We start from the raw sequence: 25,174 nt of genomic DNA, 5'->3' as shown, positions 1-25,174 counted from the left end.
TTCCTGAGATTAGCGCGTTCAAACAAACAAACAAACAAACTCTTCAGCTTTATATAATAGTATAGATTTCTTGATATCACACTCTATAGATCGATATGAGCCGGTGTAATTCGTAGGCCTAGAGTCAGGAGGACATTTATGTGTAGTTTATAAGATTATCCCAATAGTAAGTCAGCGGCAACCCCTCTGGGTTTCATTTGTGTAATATAAAGCCCAAGTTTGAACGTATGTGTAGTGTAGAATATTATTAGGTCCATAAATATACGCATAATATGAGTTCATGTCTTTATACCTAAAGTGAAAAGAGAAAAAACTAGGAGTTATTTATTGATCATACCTCCGTCCCGTGATGGGACAGGAAAGTTAAAGAATATTAATATTATGAATATTGTTTAATTCTTGGGAAATGACGCAGCGAAGACTGTTCATTTCGTTTAGAGATACGTTTATTAATAAGATTTTTTTATTGATAACTCTTAGGCTCCTTACGATGTCTTCTTTAACCGTTCTATTGCCCTTTTAAAGGCGAACAGGAAGAACTACATTAATAAGATATCTCAGTGCCAATTATCTTGACACTGGGCGTGATGACATGTACCTTCCGGTCGTCGATGTAAATCATTATAGACGGTGTAGTATTTCAATGCTTTGACATATGACGGATCCATACGTCATTGCTTGGCTCAAGAAACTTCATGCGATTAGATTACTAATTGCCAGACTAATTTTGTCGATACATATTCTTCAGAGTATTGTGGCGTGTATCATCTGCGCGATGGAGTGTGGTGGTTTCGATGGTGAGAAGATACTGGATAATAAACCTTATAGCTGACTGAATACAGACTACCTTACACATGATATTTAATCGATCATAGTAATTCGTGTAGACGTGTCGCGTGTCGGGATTTCCAGGTTACCCAATATACCTATAACCTGTAACCTACATTCAATAAAGCCGTCATAAATCTACCAACAGTAGACAGATGCATCACCATTTTGTTTCTACGCATTACATTGGATTAAATAGGAACTTTTCCGTGCAAATAAAAGCCTATTAAAACGTACCCTGGGCTTGTCGTTATGCGTGTCGGTCCAGTAGCGGTGGAACTTGACGATATTGGGATGTTCGAGTCGCGTGAGGTTGTCGAACACCATCTGTATCTTGTCCTCTTGCGCCTTGAAGTTCTTGCGCTCGGAGAACTGCACCTCGTTCCACACAACCTCCACGCCTTCCTCCGTGTCCATGGCGAGGTGCGCGCAGTCGATGCCAGGCACATCTCGCTGTTCTACCTGCAATGGAAAACGAACGAAATTTACTTAAGTATTTCGGACTTCCAATATTTTTTTATTTCCTTTACAATTAAGACTGAAATAGAACATTGGTGTGATAGACGTACAATTTTTTGTGTGATTTAGTCATCCTGTAAAGATACATATTTATACGCGATATTTTTAATAACTTCGATAACCGATGGTCAATTTGCACTTAAGCACTACATGTTTCGACACACGTCGCACAAGGATATCTAGTTTGGTACGTACCAACTTCGTACGTGATGCGAGGCTGCACGCGCGTGTTATTTGCGTTTCCACGTTTAACATCAAAATGCTAATGTTTGACAAAGTTTAAACAAACTTTTATTATAATCTAGTCAATAGGAGGGTCCATAATAACGCTTATTCTCATGTGCCTTATCGATAAACGATTTTCATCAATGATTAATTAAATTAATGCTGTCTTTTTGCCAGACAAATTGTAATAGAACATAACAAGTTTCAAGTTATACAATAGTAGGTAATTGATGTTTAGTTTCTATTGTGAGAATTCGAGTGGTGTACAGCAAAGGAAAATTGTTACAAATCGACTCAAGAGTCGATCGTTAATATGGATCGAGTCGCATCATGACTATACGCTTTCGATGACTGCATGAATCTCAAATCTAATAACCAAATATAATATCAATAATTTTTTTAAAATTATTATGTCTCCCTTAAATAATGAAACATAATTCATACACAATTTAGTCTGTATGTACGGGTACATGTGGCAAATTGAATGATTTAGGTCTGAAATAGCGAGTCTCTCGACTCCTGCGCCGTGCCTGCCGCTGCCGGTGGCGAATTGTGCCAATCATCCAATTGAGACGCACAGCGCTCGCTAAGGCAGCGTCCAATTGGGGTTTCGTACTAAGAGAACTGATACTGTAAATTGTTAGGCAGGTCACGTATGCAACACTGTGTAGGTACATATCATCGAACCAATTGATCTATTTTTGCCACCAAGAAACTGTATAAATATGTGAAGTAGACTGATTATGAGGAAGAACATGTAATTCTGATGAGATCGGGTGACATCAAAAGTAGTACAGACTTAATTGCCAAGAAAATTTAGTTCAGGTTTGTCTGTCTTCATACTGGTTGTATCTATTAGTAAGACTGGTAACCAGATGCATAAAACAACACTATTTGCATTACATAACCGAGTAGGTATTACGAGTGGTGTCGAGTGTACGCGAATGTGCAACCATCGCGTTATCAGTCATCGACCCCGGCGCACCGCCGCTGCACTCTCATTATACGTCTGTTTGTAACTTAACGGCATGTAATTAATAGCTATCGTTATCAATTATATTGTTTACACTATATGCGCTGCATTGTACAATACTCATACCGAAGTGTTTACGAGTTGTAGCGTTTTGTATGCTGAGTGTGATTTCTGGATCCTCAAATATCTCCTTTCCCTCCCTAATAGGATAGGAATAGTCCTTTCGTTTAAGACCAAAATGCATACACGAAATTTATGTATGTAAATGTGTCCAGTCCAAACAAGCCGGCATAATTGTATCAACTGGTGAGTGAAAAACATCTCTCATCAGTAAACATTCTATCTGGACTCCAATCCCTTTACCATCAGCAAGGCGGTCACTTGGATAAAACCGCAGAAAAAACAAAACCGTGCATATTATGTAAAATAAGAGAAGCAAAAATATATTCATATTTGTTTGTTTCTCTAAAGTGTGTTTCAACGCAGCTGAACTATTTTGATGGGGGTTTTCACTGGCATTTAAACAAGATTCTTATCTTGAAGAACGACGTACGCTATTCTGGTGTCTAATACAATCACAAAATACGTCATCAAACCCAACAATATATTAAACGCGATATTGCTGAACGAAAACAAATCTCGCGCGACTTTATCAGATAACAGCCCGCGGGAATCAGATTACGCGATGGGCATTAAGTTTATAATTAAATTGAATACTCGAGGCTCGGCGCGGGCTGTTGCGGATTATGCCGCCGCCGCTCATCCCGGTCAGTAATTCTGTGTAGATACTAAACAAGGAATTACTAATAACTATAAAAGTTCTAGACTATGCTTTTGTATAGCAAAAAGTAATTACTACTCATGGCCATTGTATAGCAAGCTATCACCAATTCTCATAAATACCATCAGAGCCACAGGATTTTAAAAAAGAAAAGGGAATAAAAAGAAAACAACACATAAGGCAATGTCACTTACTGTGCGGATTAATTTACTAATTTAAGTGACACAATAATTATTAGATTGACTTCCGTTTGGGCGTTACAAAAAATCCGTACGGAAATTATTATACAGAATACAGACACTGATTTTGAAACGACTATTTATGCATAGGCAGGCGAGGTTCCAGGTCACGTGGTATACTAAAATACGAAGTTGGATTCTAGTTTAACACAAACTTCAGACTTATTCCAGCACATTATTGGGATACTACAACCGATAAGTAGTGATTTGAATCGCAAGGTTCATTTAACGGCAAGTTATTGCAGACGAGTCGTGGGAGAGTTTTAAGGGGAAATGGGGAAAGATGGGGTTATAATATTACATTGAACCTACGGCAAAATATACAGTTGACCATTAAAGTATCATGAATAACTCGGTTCCTTGCAGATCTCGCAGCCATCTTTCCCTCTATTTCCAGCGAACAAAACAAATTCCAATAGACTGCAAAGATCCTGCGCAAACATTTGTTCAAAACGTACAAATATTATACCATGATCGTTTGCGTAGTAGATTAAACACGTCGCTAATTAATTGTCCATTATCAATACAAATTAAACTATTATCCAAGTCTTTTAATATCTCGTTTCGATATTTCTCTACAATATTTACCATATCCGAATTGAGGAAAATATATTAAATATTACGCAATTAAAAGTACTTTATTCAGTTTATTAATTACGTCGTTCGTATTATATTTTATTAATACCACGATGTCTTGATGATGAAATTTAAAAATAAACATTGTTCACACAAAATCTAAACAATGCCTATCTCAGTGGGTATGAAAATGTCATATCTGGTATAAAAACTCACCCTGCATTATGAATATAAATATAACCCAAATCTATAAATAATGTAAGGTCTGAGCGGTGAGCATCTTAAGCGCGTCACGTACTAAAAATAGCGCTGATAATAAACAGTTAAGACAACAGGGGTCTGTGGAGTTAAAAATAAACGCAATGCGCGGGGACAATGGGCCTTCTGTCCTCTGGCGTCCTGTCCCTCCGCGCGACACTCACTGATAAAGTTTATTTCTGGAGTATCTACATTAGGAAATGATTAACACTTATTCCTGTACACTTGCTCTTGTGTTGTTGTCTTATATTTAATATGGCTGGATTCTGCGCATCAAAACGAACCACTGCCTCTGCATTTTCATTGTGAGCCATGATCGCTATCCAGGTACAAAATATATGAGCACCCTCCTACAAACTGTACTTGCGTGACCTTTGTCACTTAATTAAAGGCCGCCATTTACGCGGCAATGAATAAATCTCGAAAGCCGATCCCCAATATTGTAAATAGGCATCGGCCACGCCCGGTAATCGAACGTCCGTTGACCACCGACGGGCACTTTCTCTAGTACACGTACAGACAGACTAACGAGCGGTCGCGACGCGGCCGACGGCTTTCTACCGCGCGATTTATTGCGCCCGCTGTGAACGCGCCCTAATTGCGGACATTGGCGAGATCATTGGAGGTACCGCGGTGTAGGGTGTGGGGTTCGTTTTGCGGCTGCGCATCCGGATATTTGTTGGCATTCATAATAATAGAAATGGGGGTGGGGGGGGGGGGGGGTTTGGTGTTGTTTTTCTTCGAACGGATATTACATTTAAAAACAAGATACTGAGTCGCAGTGAGTGGTTTATCTATACATACCGAACGGCTCGATTACTTAATGTATAATTTTTACTAAGATTAAGCTCTTATTAAGCTGTGGTATTACACTCGCACCAGCACCCTTTAAGACGAAACACAACATTAATAGCAAACTACATAATATAGTTGCTAACCAAACGGATTCTCCGGGGTCTTTAGTTAAAGCGACTTCTATTTGATCTTTAATTCCTTCCATATCGGCAAGTAATGTGCCATAAATCGCAGGTTGTTCACACGGACGTTCGCAGTCGATAATTGTTTTATTAGTTCACGGATTAACACGTAGGCATCAGCCGTCGACGCCCGACGGTCGTGGCCGCAAAAACGACGTGCGGATTATAGCGAAACAATATGTTTGCTTTTCGTGAATTCGAAATTATTTTAAGCAGCGATAGCCTACTGAGGAGTAGACGACGAAGGTCGTAGGTTCGAATCTTGTCCCCGAAGCACGCACCTCAGACTTTTGAAAAGCGCAATAAGTAATTTATCTCTTGCTATAACGGTGAAGTAAGGCATCGTGAGGAAATCTACACACCTAAAAGTTCTTAGTAAGATTTTTTTAAGCATGCTTGTAAATCTGTCAACCCGCAGGTCAATCACATATTTTAAAAGCTCAGCGAAGTATATCCTTGCCGCTGTTCCTCCTTCGCCTGCCACTCCGAAGATATAAGCATCAACTTATACACTTACCTTTATATACCTCACACAGACACATTAGCAACAAAGTTATATATCGAACTAGAACCAAGTAGCTAGTATAGCGGTTGTGGTACCTTGTATCCGATAAGTAACAAGTACACTCTGGTGAAAATTGTCGAGTTTAAACGCGGTGCGTGCTTACATAGAACTCGTGGTACGTGGTGGAGCCCGCCGCTAGGCGTACGTTTACAATCATAGTAAAGATAAGTGCTGCTAGTGAGGAGAACTATTTGCTTTTGTACAAATTTAAATGATCTATACATTTTTGTTGTCAAAATAATAGTAACAATGTTAACTGTTACACATGATAATCTATCAACATAATGTATTGTGTGGAATTTAGACCAATTTGATAGAACTTTATAAATCTTCGATCTAAATCTAAATTTTATCAATAAATAATTGTTATCTGGAAATGACTATTTAATTCGCTGTTTCTTTCCAGATTTCATACTTCAGTTCTTCATAATATTAGTGTAGAAGTATACATAAGGTATACAAGTGGACCTTGGCCATATTAACTAGTCAGCACTAACATTGTAAAAATCTTTACCGAGGCAGTTAACTTTTACAGCCGAGTTTCTAGGAAACCACCGCGCGCAGTGTAATCTGTTAATTTTATGAGCGTTAAACGATAATGGACATGAAAAGAGCTGTAAAAATGTGTTTTATCGCATTACATGTTCGGAGACTGAAGGCCTAATGAGAACGGACGGTTGGAATAGAGTTCGCAGCTTCTGTCTCAGTACGCACCTATGTCTCTCAGTGTTACTTGAGTATTCAGCGCTAAGTATCGATATCTAAGATGAAATATGTTGATTGTGTTCTAAACTTTACATACTTAAGTAATGTTTACAGCCTACATTAATTAACGAACTGAAACGAAAAATGGTACTTCGATCCCAACACGAATATGTTACCAAAGTGTTGCGATTACAAACCCTTTACTCTTAAAGTATAAAACAGTACAAATAACACCAAAAAACCGAATCGAAGACAAAAATAGAATATCGTATGAACCGAAACAAATGGAGTTGATTACGTAGCTTAAATGCATACAAAACACCGAGTGGGCTGTGCAAACGGACGTAGGTTCGACGCCGACGGCTAATTGAATTTGTTACGCGAGGGCCCCGGCCCCGGACGTGCGGACGGCCAACAAAAAAAAACATCTAACACCACTGCCTAGTGCCTACCAGACAATGGAAATTACTCTATTATAGTTTGACGATGAGTAGAGCGACCGGTCGGTGGATACACGGAGACTTGTGTCCTACAATAGAGAGCTGCTTCAAGTTTGACAAGCTTCGATGCGCATTGAATATCACAGTCATTTCTAAGGAAATGTGCAATTGTGTCTACTGCTTTGTTTACACGCCAAAGTGTGTTTCAATGTGTTCAATGTGGAATAAACAAGCGCTTATAGTCTGCACAAGCTAGTAGGTAGTAGCGCTTTAAAAATAATAAGAGCTTAACAATTACTATTGTTTCTTACATCACTCGATTACATAAAATATTAGTTATCGGATTATTTTTATTTGCTTTTAATATTGGGAAGCTTAGCGTCTTATCCCATAGGTATTAGATAGATGAAATATTTGGCAAATTAAACTCGCGTTCGGTTTTTTGCTGTGAAGATGGAACCCATGATCTCAGCAGCAACAAGCCAATTTTGCCAAAGAATTAATTACAATAAATACCGAAGTGCACTATGTATCTATAATTAGAAATGGACTGCACGCGAACTAAACGCCCCGAACAACCGGGACATCGAGCGACTAGTTGTTGCATTCATAATAATTGCACTATTTGTACGAGCCATTTCGGTTAATGCTTCACGTTGGGGTAGGTCATAGGTGTTTGCTATAGACAATGTAATCATTAATATTCAGTGCCATGTTGTTATATCAGTGCACTTGGACTATGTGCCATGGACCGAAGAAGGCCAAAGTAACAATTGTGAGATTTTCAATTAAAAAATAATTAAGATATTATTAGATATAATTTTCTTGCACAAAAGAGGAATGAAACATTTTTAGTAACAGTAGATATATTGTAACAGGATATAAACCTTTTACTCATTGCGCCAACCTTGATAGCCCAACGCTTTCCTCGTCAAGTTGACTATATTGTAAATATACATAAATATGAAGATATATGTGCATTTTAATTGTGTCCTAAGCGATGAAGCTTCCGTATAAGATCTCTGAGGCCATCTGGATAATATTATTAATTTTTTATTGTTTCTATAATTGAACAAGGACTTTTAGGTTGTTGTTAGAACACATAAACAGATATTGTTTTGGATTTTTTTTACATATTTAGGACACAAAGCGGATTATTTCCTAGATTGAAGAATAACGTAGTTCGTATTGCTGTCGGGCTAGGCTTGCACAATTGCACCTGCAATGCTTACAATCCATAACACAAAACACGCTGGGTACCTTTCCATAAATATTTAAATACTCTGCAACGTCTACTGGAAACACTCTGGAGTCCAGAACCAATTGCCATATAGACACAGTATCTCCATTGAACCCAACAGGAACAGTCCCGAGGGTGCTCAGGCGTGATCTATAAAGAATTTCGGGAACAGCTCAATTTGCATAATGAGATTGTTTAGTGGGCACCGCAGCGCCGAGCGATACTGTTATGGCCAGTTTGGCGTACCGAATTGAGACGTCTCATTTGTTGACCCTCATTTAGGATATTTAACTTTTTTAAAGGTTTACTTTTCTGAGGGGTCCGTTCGGAGCTTAAGTTAATGGCCAAAGTGTCAAAATACATTCACCGACATCATAGCCGTATAATACCTAATAATAATAAATAATAAACCTTTTCGAAGTTTCACATCAATTAATGGTAAAATTATGCCATGTCCGAAAAAAGGTACTGATGATACGATTTTGCCAACACATTACTATTTAATAAAATCTAATAGATTTTTATATTTTACAGCTATTCATTGATCTGTATAATAATTGTCGATCACCCAGAACGTTCTGTCCACGCGGGAATCGAACATGCGACTCTTGTTAATCGAGTCTACTATTGTACATCGGATGTCGCACTCATATTACTCAAATTTATAAGCGTCGCGCGACACATCGACCTCGCAAGTGAAGTCACGGAGCGGAGTAGTCGCATTTCAATACAATTAGAGGAAACGGACGGGAATAAAACGCGACAATGCAACACGAAGATGAATAAACACGACTGGCGGGTATTTACATTTTAAACGCACGCTGTTTATGATGGATGTGAACTAGACTGCGTGGGAATGGAAACTCTGTTAAAAACCCAACCGAGAAGATGGAATACACAACAGTAGGAAATGGAATTTTAAAATGCATCCAATAATTTCGCTTTTGTTTAAGAAATGAACACAAAGTGAAATGAAAAATATGCTTGAAGTGACAGCTATGTATTTTTATGTACAAATGAAAAATGAAACGAGACGAACGAGTAGCTTGGTAGTTGATAAAAGCCTTGACTGTTCATAACCAGAACAACAGCAGCCAACAACACATCGCTTGACATATCGAGACATCAAAAAGGGCCATAACAAATTGATGAAATGATGGATATAAAAATAAATCAATGGATTATATAACGAGACATCAAATAGGCTGCATTAACGTCGAATTGACTGAACATTTCGTGCCACGCCGCAGTTCTGATTCGGAAGCAAGCAGGGCGGAGCCAGGCAGGACAGTCTGCGCGGTCGCTTAATCAAATTAACCGTAGTATTGTGCGACCGCAGGCCACCTGCGCGGGTGAGGGGTCCACGCTGTCTGATTCGTTTCATGCTTTATTTCTGGACAATGATTTTAGCGACCGAGAGGGGAATTCGTAAAATAAATTGACATTGACTCATTAGTTTAGTGGCAGCGGACTTTGGCTGAATAGCCGTTGGATTCCTGGATTCGATCCGCATAGAAAGGATCGATATTTGTTCTTTATTCGACTTTTTTCGAAAAATGTTACAAGTAGACGCAGCCGCAATCAACAATATAGTACATATAAATATACAATTTGTAAATATCGATACAAGCCAAGGACTTTTGTGGACTACCGAATTATCCGGTCGGCCTGTCATAGCCTTTGAATATTCAACGACAATTTGGCTCCCCAAAGTCTGATATTATACGTACCGAGAGCCGGCCCGTTAAGCGCGCGGTGAAACGCGCCCTGTTCGCATTCAGATACAATTCCAAAGAATATTTAATTTTGTTTGTTAATTTCCAACTCTTTCGTGGAATATGTATTTTGCTTTCAATACATTAATAGTACATATTTTGGAAATTGGTTATCAAACTGAAATATGAACTTTATTTAGGTAACAAGGCAATAAATACATAAGTAAGCTGATATCACAATTACACCCTGTTCAAATCACACGACGGAAACAACTTGTGTTAATGTAAGCTACAGTCGCCTGTTGCAACTTGCACCTATCCAGTCCATCAAGGATCTATATCCTATAACTTATTTCAACTTTTTCCTTGCAAAATTGCAGTAACATCCTGGCCCTTCGACATATGGACTTGTGCAATAAATATTAACGATGTTAATGCTGCAGATGTCGACTGCTGATGGCGGCGAAGGTATTTTTATTGCGCCGATATGTAAACATGTTATGATACTTTTAATTTTTGCGCTCTTTGGTAGAATGCACCTGTCCAGCAATACTGTTACATGCAAGTAGCTTTTGGTCGCAACGACGTCCGCGTGGACCACCTGGCACGGTTGACCCTTAAAGTGTAACTACCACCTCCATTCACTTAATCTTTTCTTAGTGGATAGATCGTACTAGTTCCTAGAAGTCTCCGCCATACCTTTGTTCACTTAGGTTTTGAACTAGGGACATGGTACAATTTATCTTTGTGTTCAAAATCTTATAATTATTTTCTCTACAACTTTGCCAGGCCCACTACACCTATACATACATCAAAACCAACGAACTTCAATATTAATACACTTTCTAAGGTAGTTTCATTGCAATCCATTGGCAACGTTGGAAGCCCGAGGGTACAACGTGCTCTCCAGATTTAGGCAAGAGCGGCGGTCGGACTTCATTACAAATTCCGGCCCAACCTTGTGCAACGTAGTACTTGCATGTTGCAAATTGTGTTCAGTTTGTCGAGTATTTGCATATTCTGTTTACGCGATAAACCGTTTTACAACCAGTTTTGTATACAGCACGAATGGGCTCGTGGGGTGGTACAACCGTCTCGCGAACTTAGAGTAGATGCAATATGTGAGCGTGATGGCCTTAGGGTCTAAAATTTAACCTGTTTTCAAATACTTCATCTCTTTTTTAAAACGATGAATCTGGTCCTCCAGTATAGTAGGTAATGGTGATCATATATGATTTGATTATTTCTCCTGTACGACAAAATGACTACACTGCATCTGATAATATGAAGGCCATGAATTTTTAAATATATAATTGACTGAACCTCCATACGAATGAATCATCAGTTACTCTGAAAGGTTTGTTCATCATGAGGTACTTGAACAGTCACTATCCAATCGGGTACAAAGTATTTGCTGCTTCGCTCCACTTCATGTGGTAGTATTGCCCTGTACATTTACAGTCTTCGCGTGCCATAGCGTAAGGTCCTTAGGTATTCGTGTTATTTGCAGTGCGCTCAATATTGGCTGAATGACCTACATTCCTAGAATTCTTGGTGATATAAGATTGCATTTATAGCGATTGAATACCTTTGATATACCAAAGTTATCTAATATAGTGGCCATTGTTTGAATGCCTGATTTACAACATTTGTAAAAGATGTTTCAAATGCAAGTCACTCCCCCAATAGTATTTATCATTGCTGTGGAATGAACCAAACTACGCCGTATGTCTTTAAACAAACAATTGATTTTGATGTGTTGTAGCGTATAATGGGAATATAAATGCGCAAAAGCAAATCAAACACGGAAGTGGACGGCGTGAACACCAAACATTGGAAGTGTGATTGTGACGATTTTAACAAGTGACCGATTGTTCGCACTTGTAAATTAGCGAGTGCTAGACAAAACACAATTTATTGATTATTTTGAAAACTAATATATGCGGACATCGATAAATCAATTCGAAAATTGGCTTCGTATTTAAACGTTAACTTCAATAGTAAGCGTTTGTCGTTCAAGAGTTTGCGTTATTTCAAAGAAAAATGATCATAAAATATAAATATTCTTTAAACAACTGAACGAATCTGGAATTTGTTTCCTTAGTAGTAATCATAGTTTAAAGCACTATACGTACCAATAATGAACGTATTTAGTATACTGTCTCTGATGCTCTTGTCATGACTTAAAAATAGACACAAGACGCGACAATTATTTAAAATACTGTTTAATAACATTTAAGTTAATTTGCTATGCACTTGTGACTGCCATTATAATGGCTTCGAAGACGTAAATACTATTCGTGTCTGCCGCGCATCGACTGTTTATTATTGATCATTATAAACTGAGAGACCATTAATATTCTAGAGGCATACATTTGTACTATTATCATCATAAAAAGAGGAATTAATAAATGACTAGTGGCGAGCATTTAAACTTTACGCTACCATTGAATATAACATGTTTATATTAATTAAAGTTTTTTAACTATGAAGCTGCGTAGATTTTGTTGTAGAGAACACAGGGTATAATGCAAAAATCTTTAGTTCTAGTTAATTACCTTTTAATAAATTTATGAATTTAAGAATATACTGTTTCGCCCGGAAATGGAGTACGAAAAAATATTTTTCGAATGTTTGTTAGAAGTAATCGCTGGAAAATACTAAACGGTTTTGAATGAAATTTGGTATTATTACCCCGATAACTTGCTCCCATGGTAAATAGTGATTTTTAAGGTGTTTTTTATATAGATAGCGCTGGCAATGCAGTATAGAGGGCAAGGCTATTCATGCGAGTGAAGCAAGCAACACACAATAATTTATAAACATTGACAATGAACGGCACAAGTTTGACACTTAAACAAAATCCGAATATCTAAAAAAATCATCTTTAAATATAAAAAAATCTCATTCTATTAATTTTAATTTCATTGATTATAACGCACAGTAAACGGCACAATCCATTATCCCACATTGTACCAACATGACAATTCTAGAGCCCACATACTCTAGTAGTTTCGACGTGAAGCTATTACTTTACAAATGGAAATGCATGTCGGTGGGCGCCATGTGCCTGGAAAATTCGAATCAACCCGCACCGGCACGAAAATAACATTTCCTCCGCAGTACATATACGTCGGTGAGCAAGATATGATATCGATTTTTAAAATTATATAGAAGCGTTTGTATTTATAGAGAATCTTTTGACGACTTCGTTATAAATAACATTATATTTATGGGTTTGTAACTATTTTTATAAAACGAGGATATATTTTTGGATTCAAAAGCTACGATGAATTATAAAAAATAAATGATTAATGAACATAATACAAGCTTGATTCATCCAATATTTGTAGGAGCGATGTCGTTAGCATGAACTGCAATAAAAGTAGAGATTACCTTTCTTTTAATCTATTTAAAAAGACTAATAATAACTTAATAAACGTAGGTAGGTTATGATTTGGTGCTAACATCATGAGATGTTTTGTTCGATAATTAATTCTTAATATTTAGAGTAAAATATTTTACTTAACTCTGCGACAACAATATTATTTAAGTACCCTTATTTTGTGTATAACTTGTTTAGGCATTATTTAATTAAAAAATATAAAGATGTGGAATGCATTCAAGAGGTGATCTAATATATGCAACCAGGCTATACTTATGCGGGTGTTCAACTAAAGTTATTTGTGTTCATATGCATCTTTGATTAGATAAAACCAGTATCAGACCACAATACATATTTTTTTTTCTAAATATATTCAATACGAATATACATATGCAAGTCATAAAAGCCAAATTTCCATTATTACTAAATACTAACAGCTGCAGCCATCAATAAAGCTGAATATCGCACGTTACGTTACACGAGCCAATTAACAACGAAAATATCTCGAAAAAAGCACCGCGCGGGCCGAAGGTCGCGACATTGACCGCCAAAACGGCTGATCAGCCGGAGGGAGGCGCGCGAGGTTCATTGTCAAGAGCGGCGGATCTGACGGCGGGACTGAGACGTCCGGGGACCTCGCCGGCGGTGTACGGGACGAGAATGTTATCAGATTTATACTAGAGGTGATAAAACACCGTGTTGATTAGTTAATCTGTCGCAGGGAAGAGAGGAGGATTGGTGTCGGTGGCCTTTCGAGCCAATGATAGTTGAACTAAAAACGTATAATTTGAAGTCAAAACAGCACTATCTTGGATACACCTTATTAAGATTTCTAATTTAGGGTTATTAATTTAAGAAACCTCAGTTCCTACTTTATCAAATGCCGAACGTAGGTAGCTACTAATTAGTTCACAATGATTTTTGAAATTTTGAATGCATACATAATTTTTGTGGAAATATAGAGGGAGCTTAAGGGTGGGGAAGATTAATAAAATGGGCGGATAAGGTGGCGACATTGATTTCCAAAATGTTTGGTCAGTCGGTAGGCGGTATTGAGTGATAAGATGGACTATTCTCGTACCTGTAATGCGCGTTACATGCAGGTGTTAATATGAAGGTGGTGGTTGATACGGAGGGTAAAACGCTGGGACCCAGTTAAAAAAGGGCATCAACAATTTTATAATCCGTGAAAGTAAGGGAAGGATATAAAGCCAAAACTAATTTGAGAAATAGTGACATCACTACAGGAGAACTAAAGAACATCAGTATCATAAGAAAACTAAAGTATATAAGTTGATAGGGGAAAGAGAATATAATAATGGATGGAATATGGAAGAGGATACCGACAAATAGAAAGAATTTTGTGTTAGTTCAATTTTGACTTTTTATTGGTAAAATATAAAGTTATTTAAGTACTTAGAAATAAACTGTGTTTTAATTCCTCTCCACATGTAACCTTCCTCATGGCGGTCTATTATACTGCCGCTTGGCTATGGCGTAAATATTATCAAATGGCATAGATTTTCAACGTTGCTTATTACTATCTATACGTACCTTAATACCATCATGTTTATTAACATAGCTCCTCTAAGCTTTAGAAGGTTACCTCCGAGATTTATTTCCCTTTTGCCAATATTGGTTCCAAATCGACATCCCGTCCGCGGACCGCCCACGCCCATACCATGCGCGAATTAGAAGAGTATTAATACATGGTGATAGCACGCGTGACGTGTACACGTGACGTCACAGTATACTATACACTGTACTAGCATATACGTGTGATGCAATACACATTCTGGTTCCGTTTACACGATCGCTTTTAATGTTTTGTTTGTGTTTTCTGTGTACGTGAAAACATACACGAAAAACTATTACGCGATGTTTTTTTTAAACGAATATAGCACATCGGATAAGAAACCAAAATATGTATTCTTTAAGTATAAAAGAAAGAAGGAAGTTTAATAAGCATTCTGTATTCACTGTTAAAAGGCATACACAACCGTGTAATCTATTTTTGTACATTTGATAGTTGTTAAAATGTGTAAGGCCTATTTTAGTCCCGTGTGTACGGCGCGTAGTGTTCCACGCGCGCCTCGTAGAGCAGTGTCAGTATAATTTGCGGGGCCCTTTAGGGCCGGTGCCTGCCTAGGTCTCAATGCCACCGGATCTTGGGCCTAGGCACATAGGCAAAGGATGGGAACACTGTAGGTTCTTAGTCAGTAAAAGTCTGACACGACCTCCCGCCCATCCCAAGGCGGGAGATAGTCAACTGACGATATACCTACAAAAAAAAAAGGCTATTTTAGTGAAACAAATAAAAAAAATATCATTGATCATTGAAACAGTGTGGGATAGAATCCAATATGATTACGCAAAATGAAATATCACTTACTCGCTTACCAATAATGATAACGAATCAGTTTTATTGTCGCCAGCTTGTTTCAGCGGTAGCGCGTCTGGACTGTGGATCCGGGGGTCCTGGATTCTATTCCCACGTCGGGCAACCCTGGGTTTTTTAATGCGATTACTGAATCATCTTTAGAGGGTTGATGTCGAGAAGTCTCTGATATAAATAAAATAAATCCCTATTAACAACATGATAAAACAGGCATGTTTCATCGACTCCATATGAAAATTAGATTCGGACCAGTGGAAGAAGAGTCAATGTTCTAATTAATAAATGTTTCATCCCTTACTTCGAAATATCCTATAAAGCCAGAGACAAAACATAAGATTAAAAAACATCGAACCGTGTTGTTAAAAGAATAATGTATAATGATCTTTATAGCCTTGGTAATGGCGGCCGAAGCTTAGTACTCCGAGTCGAAGGCGAAGGCGGTGTAAGCTCCTTTGCATTTATGATGTGCAGACATTACCGTTAGCAGAACAAGCGGCTTGTATTATGTTATTGTTTACATTACTTTTCTGTTAGTAAGTTTCTCGTATGCGAGAAACTGTGGATAGGTATTGGGCACTATCGTCCTTATCGTCGCCAAGCAAAGAACAAGCTCTGTTATATATTAAATAAAAATGCTTTATTCATCACTTAGGCGAACATAGTTACACTTATGATAAATCAAGGTACATGAGAATATTTTATTATTACTTCAATAAGTCGCTTATATTGAGGTATTAAGTATCGGAATTATGAAAATTAGCACCTAATGTGGATGTTAACTTAGGTAATGAGTAGTGCGAAAAGTATTGCTGTTATTTCATTATCCAGGAAAAAAAATACAAAGCAGACATTCTTCTCGACATGCATAGATGATATGCCACTGTTCAGTAATTGTCACAAATACAATTCTACTGAAGCGCGAGTAAAGGCGTTTAATATAAAGCGATTTAAGAGGCGCGCACACTGGCGAACAAAACGCCGCGGGTTGATCAAGTTATATCGATCCCGCGCCGCCATCGGCCATAATGAATGTTTGACGGTTCACTGGCTGCGAAATGGACGAATATTATATCGTGTATTGTTGAACGGAATTTGTACGTGATAATGGAATATTGTAGGCCACTGGCGCCATTTTCACGTTCAGTAGTAATATTGCACATTGAACATTTATGTGCACATTTTTTAATAAGAAATCAAATCTTGGGCACTGTGTTATAAATGCCACAAAAACTTCCACACAAACGTTTGTCTCTATAAAATCGAGCCCTCGGGTTCGTTACAAACGCGATTTTTGGTATACCTAAGTTCTAGCTGTCTTCCATAATATTATTACCAAATACCATACAACAAATAACCATAAACCGTTACATTATTTCGTCCATTATGCCCCAAGCCTTAACAGGGCAGTGACGTCGGCGACATCACGCCAAGCCGCACTGACAAATTGTCCGCATCCGTTGACGACATCCTCGCTGGATATTTACGTCTTGCAATAGGTAGGGGGGCGTGACGTCAGTCCTCGGTACAGAGGGTATACATTTTATTACGGAGGATGTCAGTAATCGCGCAAGAGACACCTGATTGTAAGTAATCAGTGCTGTATATGATCTGTTGCGAACTATTGGCTGGGCTACCTATAAGGAATGAATATTTTAATAGCATCCTGCAATCTCGGAAACTCAGTGCGAACGTTGTATGATGCGGCCTGGCTCTTCTATAAAGTTCCATAAATGAAAGGCTTCTTTTACAACTGCTACAATAAGAGATTGTTGAAAACTGCAGTAAAGAATCTCCGGAGGTTAAAAACTCCGCTGGTGCAATACCTTATAAAACTACAGGGCATTTCACCACAACACTAGCTTATGTATTTGAGATTTATAACTCTAATTGGTATTACTTTCGATTACGAGCAAGCACGATGATTATCACGTTACTTTGTTCACAATTCTTCATTGATACAAAAACATAGATACATAAAGTACTGTACACGCAATGCCCGATCGATCATCTTGTTCTCGTTGGTTGGCTTAATTCTACGCAGATGTGCGTCCGGACTCCGGAAGGTCGGCAGGTCAAGGTCAAGGTGAGGCGTATTTTGGGCGGGAAGCGCGTCTCCAATTCATAGCTGCGGAATTCGCCCACGTTATGTCGCCTGATAAAGGACCGTATCCGCTCCATTTTTGTATAGGTATGTTGTTAGAATTTTTACTTTTGTTTTCTATGAATCAATAGCGTAGTGTGATGATAGACTGCAGAGATGGAGGTCTTCAGTTCATCGTTTAACTTGTTCGCTCGGTTTAGCGGTATATGTAACAGTCATAAGGAACCCTGCATACCTGAGGGTTATTTATAGGAATTACGAAGAGAAGTATAATTTTAACTAATCGTGATAAGCTCATGTATTTATCTATACTATTATATAAAGCTGAAGGGTTTGTTTGTTTGAACGCGCTAATCTCAGAAACTACTAGTTTGAGTGGTAAAAATCTTTTTGTGTTGTATAGCCTATTTATTGAGGAAGGTAGGACTTCATGCCGGAAAAAGTTCCTCACGACGGCGAAGCCGCGAGCAATACTCTATAAATGAAGCTAAACGTGGATGCGCGCGTTGGCTTGCCTATTCGAATATAATCTAGTTTCTACTGACATGAACAACTTATGTTACTAACGACAACAGCATTTTATCCTTATCATTTTTCGTATGTAAATCTTAAGAACAAGAAAACAAATTGTGTATGAATTTGGGAATATCAATTTCGTCGTTGGTCCTCGCGGTTGCGTCGGTCGGCGTCCATTCATCTCGCTCGCTTCTCTTCGACAAGCCCATTTATCACTTAAACATAAGACATCCGCTGAATTCGGATAACTCTGTGTTACATTTTTGATATTACCGTTAGGGAAGAAAATATGCTCAGGGATAATTCCAAACATAACGTATAATATTAATCGGTAACATAACATAAGCTCATTGCTTTAAAAAATATGAATTACCTTTTTTTTTTCTTTTGATGATAAAACCCAATACTTTATTAGTTTTAAAGACTAGTTATTAATTACTAATTACACTGCTGCTGTCATAAACCGGAACTCTTTTCATCTCCCGTAAATACAGCAATGCATTAAGGAGAAATATTCCAGGAAACTATTACACAACCCACCCTCTTTCCATTAATCTGCAGTACACATCTCTTCGTATCCGTCCATTCGCTGAAAGTTGAAAAGTCGGCGAGTTTCAGAGCTGACCGATGCGATATATTTATACACTCTTTTTTTAAATGCGCATGGCAAAGTGACCCCTGCACCTGATGGTGAGTGGAGTGAGGTCTAACAGAACGTGGACTGGAGAGAGATTATCCCTCGGCAGTCGACACAGTTATGCTGATATAGCTGGCAGATTGATCAAGTATTGATGTTTTAGTAAAATGTCAGGCAAACGAGGAGGTGGATCAGTTGATGGTGAGTGATCATACTGTTAATGACATTGTGAATGTATGTATTGCTATGCCAACCTCTGGGGGTAAGGAAGTTGTCTTTAAAAAGTAGTCTAAAAATTCAGAGTTGTTGGGTACATTATGTATTTAATGTTAGCGTAAACACATTTGATGGTAAGCAACGCAAAGTGTCGCTGTCAAAAAGTGGAACCATAATCAGGTTCTTTAGTAGGACTTTAAAATGTACATAATTGTCATCACTAGTCCAAAAATGTAAAAAAATTCGCATACACGAGATAAATCCGGACGGACCGCGCGACAATACTCTGGCACCAGGCCAAGCGCCATATGCCGTCCGAATCGCCAAAGCTAACACGCATCAGCCCTCGCCCATCAAACTTGCACAAACAGCGCTGCAACACGTTTTCGCACTTACTGCCCAACCACTAAAGGCAGAACGAAAGCATGTCGTTAAGCGCTGGAAACTGTAAATTTGCAAAACGGTAAATTAGCGAAACCGCCTGCACAGTTTCTTTGATGTGTTCTAAAGGAAGGGATGTTCGATGTAACGATGTTACGACGTATTTGCAATTTATGTTTCTATATATAGACGCGTAACGTAACCGTGTCCGTGCGTGAACGTTTGCGCAGATTCTGACGTCGCGCTCGTAAGGACATGTTTTACGTTCGGATTTTAATGATCATTCCGAGTAAGGAAATGTTTCATGAGTTATAAACCACGTCACCTTTGGTATTACATGCTGCTGTAATTCCGGTAATAGTCAGTCATTACAAAACTTAGTTTTTTTTTATAACAGAATGCGGTTGACGTTGTTTCAATAATTTTTCTCAGGACATGAACTACTGTGCTGCTTTATAAATACCTCATACTGGAATGGAATACAGGCGAATAGAAAAAAACTATACTTACGATCAGATTTATGTACTTTGCTGCCGTAGAATAAAAAAACGCATTCGCCACTAATTAGATCCAATGCACAAGCTTTGCAGCGCACATCAGCAACCTACACACACAATGCCATGCAAATCACGGCGCATCGCGTTACACGAGGCTCGTCATTTGCGCGATCAATTTAGCCTAGTTTGTTACCAGCTACCATTTGAATTATAGTGAAATGCCACCTACATTTGCACAGTTCGGCCATGATGGACTACTGATTTGTGTTTATCATTAATTATGTTTCCTGATATTGGTCAGTCTACCTAGGGGTAGAATGAGAGTCTAGATTAGGTTTTCATGTAAATACACGGTGAGACAATAAATTCGCTTGATTATAAGTGCCGTGACTGCTAATAACCAGTGGTTATAGCATACACAGCTTTAAATTATATCAATCATAACACGGCTCTTGTAGTCATCGTATGACGTAAGAGGTTAAGTCTTAGACCGACCAGAAATTACACAGCTTAAAATCACATTTTTTCTACCTCGTTATCAAGATCGGCAGCACGCTCTAATTTCCTCTGATGTAGTTGTTAATGAGCATTGGACTGGTGGTGATCAATTATAATCAGTGGGCCCATTTACTAATTGCCGGCTCCCCACAATTAAAAAAGTATAATGCTAATGAATGTTGCAACAACTTTTATTCTGTCCTGCTAAAATAAAACGAAAGATTCTAAAGGTGGTAGTATTTTTTGTCAGAAAAAATTGCAGAAATGGATTATAATGAAATTGGGCACGTAATATGTGGATAAAACAAGTTTTTCATTTGCATACAAGTAACTTTCGAGAACAATGTCCAGGGTGACTTTTGAACAGGAATAGAATTATTACGCAGGCGGAGCTGTGAGTAAAGTCAAGTATTTTTATATTGACAGCGGCATTACTTCAAAAAACCTAGTAACAGTTTGACGTCATCGTAATCCGATGCAACTGCTGATTTTGTTTGTTTAATACCGCTCAACGATGTTATTGTGCATTTCTTGACTAAAAACTTTATGCAATTTTATTTTAGTCGAGAAAAACACGAAGCTGTATTATGTAAATCGCATTTTTAAAATATATAAAGCTTTTTCTCGAGAGCACTTTACACGATCTTGTTGCAAATTATGTTCTGGAATGTTCGAAGTGAATTTTCCGCCGGGAAAGGATAGAATTCTACAAGGTACAATATAGAATAAAACTACTTTACAGGTTTTACAGAACAGTAAACCAAGTCACGAATACGGTAGTTACAAAAAATAGTATAGGTAACTATGATTTATTTCCTCTTCTTAATCATGACTATCTATTCTTATTAAATTGTAAAGATGATCATAGCATGTAACTTAAAACTGATTAAGATATCACTTTACACACATATTAGATCATCATTGTAAATCAAGATATTGTGTGCGTCACAAGAACCTTTATTAAGAAATGTAGCATTCACACACATGCATGCTGATATCATTTCTGATTGTATTGTAATGGTTTGATAGCTCACTATGTTTAAATAAAAACTCCATTTTGAATTGTTATAATATCGGATAACTGAATAAGAGGGAAAGCTATGTTTGCTTCCTATAAATTAATGACGACGCGAGCAAGTCTCGAATCTGCCTACAATAGATGCCAACAATAGAATGCGCTAATTATTCTGGTAATTATGTTAAATGTCTTTTAAACGGAAACACGATAAAAATAGATGAAGCGGTGGGATTCCTCCAGTATCCAGTCTAACTATGGTTTACCAGAAAGGTACAACGTACTGAAAAGATGTTGGATTCATATCCTGAATTAGGAAACGTAAGAAAATCGTAGAGACCTGACGGGAACTACCGATTATATCATACCCGTGAGCATTTTACGTCACGTCAGGTGCGGACAGAGGAATGTTCGAGAAACACTCGATTGACATGTACGACGAGCGTGTTCGAGTGGTTGACGGCGTGTCGCGTCGCAGGGCGCGGGCGGACGCCAACTACGTGGAGCGTACGGCGCCAGCTGGGCGGCAACGTCACCTTAACACGCTAACCACGTTACAAATGGCTATACATGTCCCCGTGTGGGTGGTTTACGTTTCATTAATAACATACACAAATACATATACAGGTGGATTTATTCCGTTCCATCGTCATCCTTCCTTATGCTGCTGCTACGTGGATTCGGTGTAACATACGCATTCTTAAGTATGGTGCAGAATGGTTGGCTCAAACTCTCACGTAAAATTGCTGAACCTTGGAATCGAACCCCTGATTCCCCAAACTATAATCCATACACGCTGCCAATGGACCAAGGGGACACTTTCTCGCATAGACTGTATGAAAAAAAACAGCGCTCAATCCTTTTGCACGAGAAAGATACATTATCATCCTTGTTGCTAAGTCCAAGCTTAGTGCTATACCGTAGGCAAAATGCAATAAAACCAAATCGTGAAACTATTCCTAGGTTCAATTCTGTCTAGTTTTATTAAGACGCTAGCACAAGCCAATGTTTATTTAAAGTGTGGTAAATGCAAAGAGCAGGAACCGAGGCTTCACTGTCACGGCCAAGTGCGGAGTCAGGAGTTGCATGGGGGTCATAAATCATAATATACGGCATATAATAGTTAGTTTGTGCAATCCTTTATTATCCACGTAAATTCACGTGCCCGTGTTATACCCTGCGAATATTCGAACGAACGATGTGTGTCACGCTGTGGACCCATGTTATACATAATATTATAATCTCATATTAGAAGATCCGACTGCTTTCCTCAAAAGCTGCAGTAGTTTATAGCAGAACACAAAAAATAAATTTCCAACAGCATCAGGTTAAGAATCGTAAAAAAGAAAAACACGTTCATTTTGCAAACAATTTTAATTGCAAAACAGCTGCCCTAAATCCGGTAAATGACAAACATAATGTTATATCTTCAATACTCGTCCCCCAGCAATAAACCATGATACGATTCTAATCTAATTCCCATTACTGGAGTAGTTTGCGTGGGCGGTGGTCCCTTGGGACTGTCCTCAGTCCGTCCCGCGACACGGTCTAGTGCACGCGATACATGTAGACGCGCGTCACCGGTTTTGTTGCACAACACGACGAACGCACAATGACACACCATTATAGATTAGATGCGAGACGTGTCAGATTCTGTTTTAGTTTCAGCGCGCATGTTGTTCTTTTACGGTTATGTTTTGCTGTCTAAATGAGACTAGCTTTTAACAGCGACTTCACCTGCGTGCAATTATTTTTCCTAATTATAAATCAGCGTGTTACTTTGAAAGTAGACAGAATGAACTATATTATATAACACCTTAAAGCCCACATGATATCTGCCTTTTAAAAGTTATTTTAGTATTTAACAGCTGCAATTGTCACCATCGGTGACAGGACAGAATGTCACGCGGCGCGGTTCCGTTTAAATCTGTCAAGCCCACATTAAAATTGCTAGCGTGAGTGGGTGCATTAAACCGTGCTTTTAAACGCGGTATGCTGTATTTCGGTATCGGGAATGAACAGTTAACCGTGCTGAAGTACATAGTTCATAAATACACAAATTCACGCCTTTGTTCACAAAAGGGTGGGTAGAGGCTCGCCTAGGACACTTACACTCGTATTTACAATACTATGAGGACGCATGGTGTCAGCATTTCAACGCTTTCTTTGGCTTCGTTCAGCTTGTGTTTATCTGATAACCATATGAAGTTAATTTGTATCTCAATATTAACCAATCACAACGCCCCTATGCCTACGCAACTACACACCTTATAACCCTCTTTTGCGTCAGGAGATATACAGCGGTACAACACAGATGCATCGAGAATTCAAAGAGAGTATCTTAGAAGATAAAAGACGATGGGGTCTGCAGTACAGGTATTACCTTAATATTTCAAACCATTGTTTTTAAAAGTGAGGGCGCGACCCCCATGGAAACATATAAAGGCATGTAGATTTTGTCAATTTCTATCTTTCAGGACCAGTACTTCTTTTTTTGATAAAAGATAACATGTGTCATTCTGTACTTCCGACAACCTATGCAAAACCGATTTAAGTAGTAATGTAGTGCAGGCGTAACAAATAAACAAAGTATTTATTATAATATTATTTAGGATAGTTGGTGTGCCCTCTGGCTTCTTTTTCCTTGCATTGCATTGCAGAGAGGGCGGCATAGACATTTCTATTTTAGGAAGGAGGTTGGTGCGGCAAAAATACTTTCGAAACCCCTCTTCTAAACCAATATAACTTTAAAATTGTACAGTGTACCTTAATGAAAATTATTATAAATCTCTAATTCTTCAAATCAAACCATAGCATGATCCAAAACTGAGGTAAAATACACCCAGCACAATCAGACCGATCTCCAGTCATAACGTGTGCGACTGATGACTAACAACCGGCAACCGCGAGCTATGCAACAGATTGCTCCTTTTACAGATCAGCCGGCTGACGGCTCTCGAAATAACACCGGTTTAGACGCGTATGACAACATGACTGTGCGCACTGAATCATTTCGAGGATTACTTACCGATTCTTTTATAGCGATAAATCATATGAGTAACGAAAGATGAATAAGATGAGTGCGGTGAAAAGTCAATGAAGTGGGTGGGAAATGTATGTTATCTTAGATTCCTTGGTTCTGTCATGGTACAGAAATAAGCATTATTAATTCCTTAAATTTTAGACATTCAATTGCTATTTATTAATTAATGTACATTACTTATTATTTAATTGTATAATGATTTTAATTAATATTTTATTGCAATACTTGTACGGAATTTTTAAAGTTTTATGACCTACACATGTTTTGCAAATAAATGTTTCCTTATCTTTATCTAGCTAGCTGCAACAATAGGTGTAGTATTTGTGCTTCCGCCTACTTCGTCCGGGATAAAGATTTTACCTTCATATGCATGTATGATGTGACAGGCCGGGATTCAAGACTATGATTTATCTATTTGTTTATACACGATCATGCTTCAAATATTT

The 25,174-nt window shown here is 38.2% G+C and overlaps 1 protein-coding gene across 2 annotated transcripts in view; it reads right to left on the bottom strand.

The window, feature by feature from the left end:
• The window catches only part of LOC115453442 (nuclear receptor-binding protein homolog), an 88,630-nt gene that overhangs the window by 8,044 nt on the left and 55,412 nt on the right, over window positions 1–25,174 (bottom strand). For both annotated transcript variants that reach the window (XM_037439515.1, XM_037439516.1), the window contains exon 2: window positions 1,066–1,290. In XM_037439515.1, the coding sequence (XP_037295412.1) occupies window positions 1,066–1,290 (225 nt within the window). The remainder of the gene's footprint in view (window positions 1–1,065; window positions 1,291–25,174) is intronic.

This window comes from Manduca sexta, chromosome 17 (assembly GCF_014839805.1).
Source record: "Manduca sexta isolate Smith_Timp_Sample1 chromosome 17, JHU_Msex_v1.0, whole genome shotgun sequence".
NCBI classification, from domain to species: domain Eukaryota; kingdom Metazoa; phylum Arthropoda; class Insecta; order Lepidoptera; family Sphingidae; genus Manduca; species Manduca sexta.
Note: the sequence above shows the minus strand (reverse complement) of the source record. Positions and strands in the feature narration are given on the sequence as shown.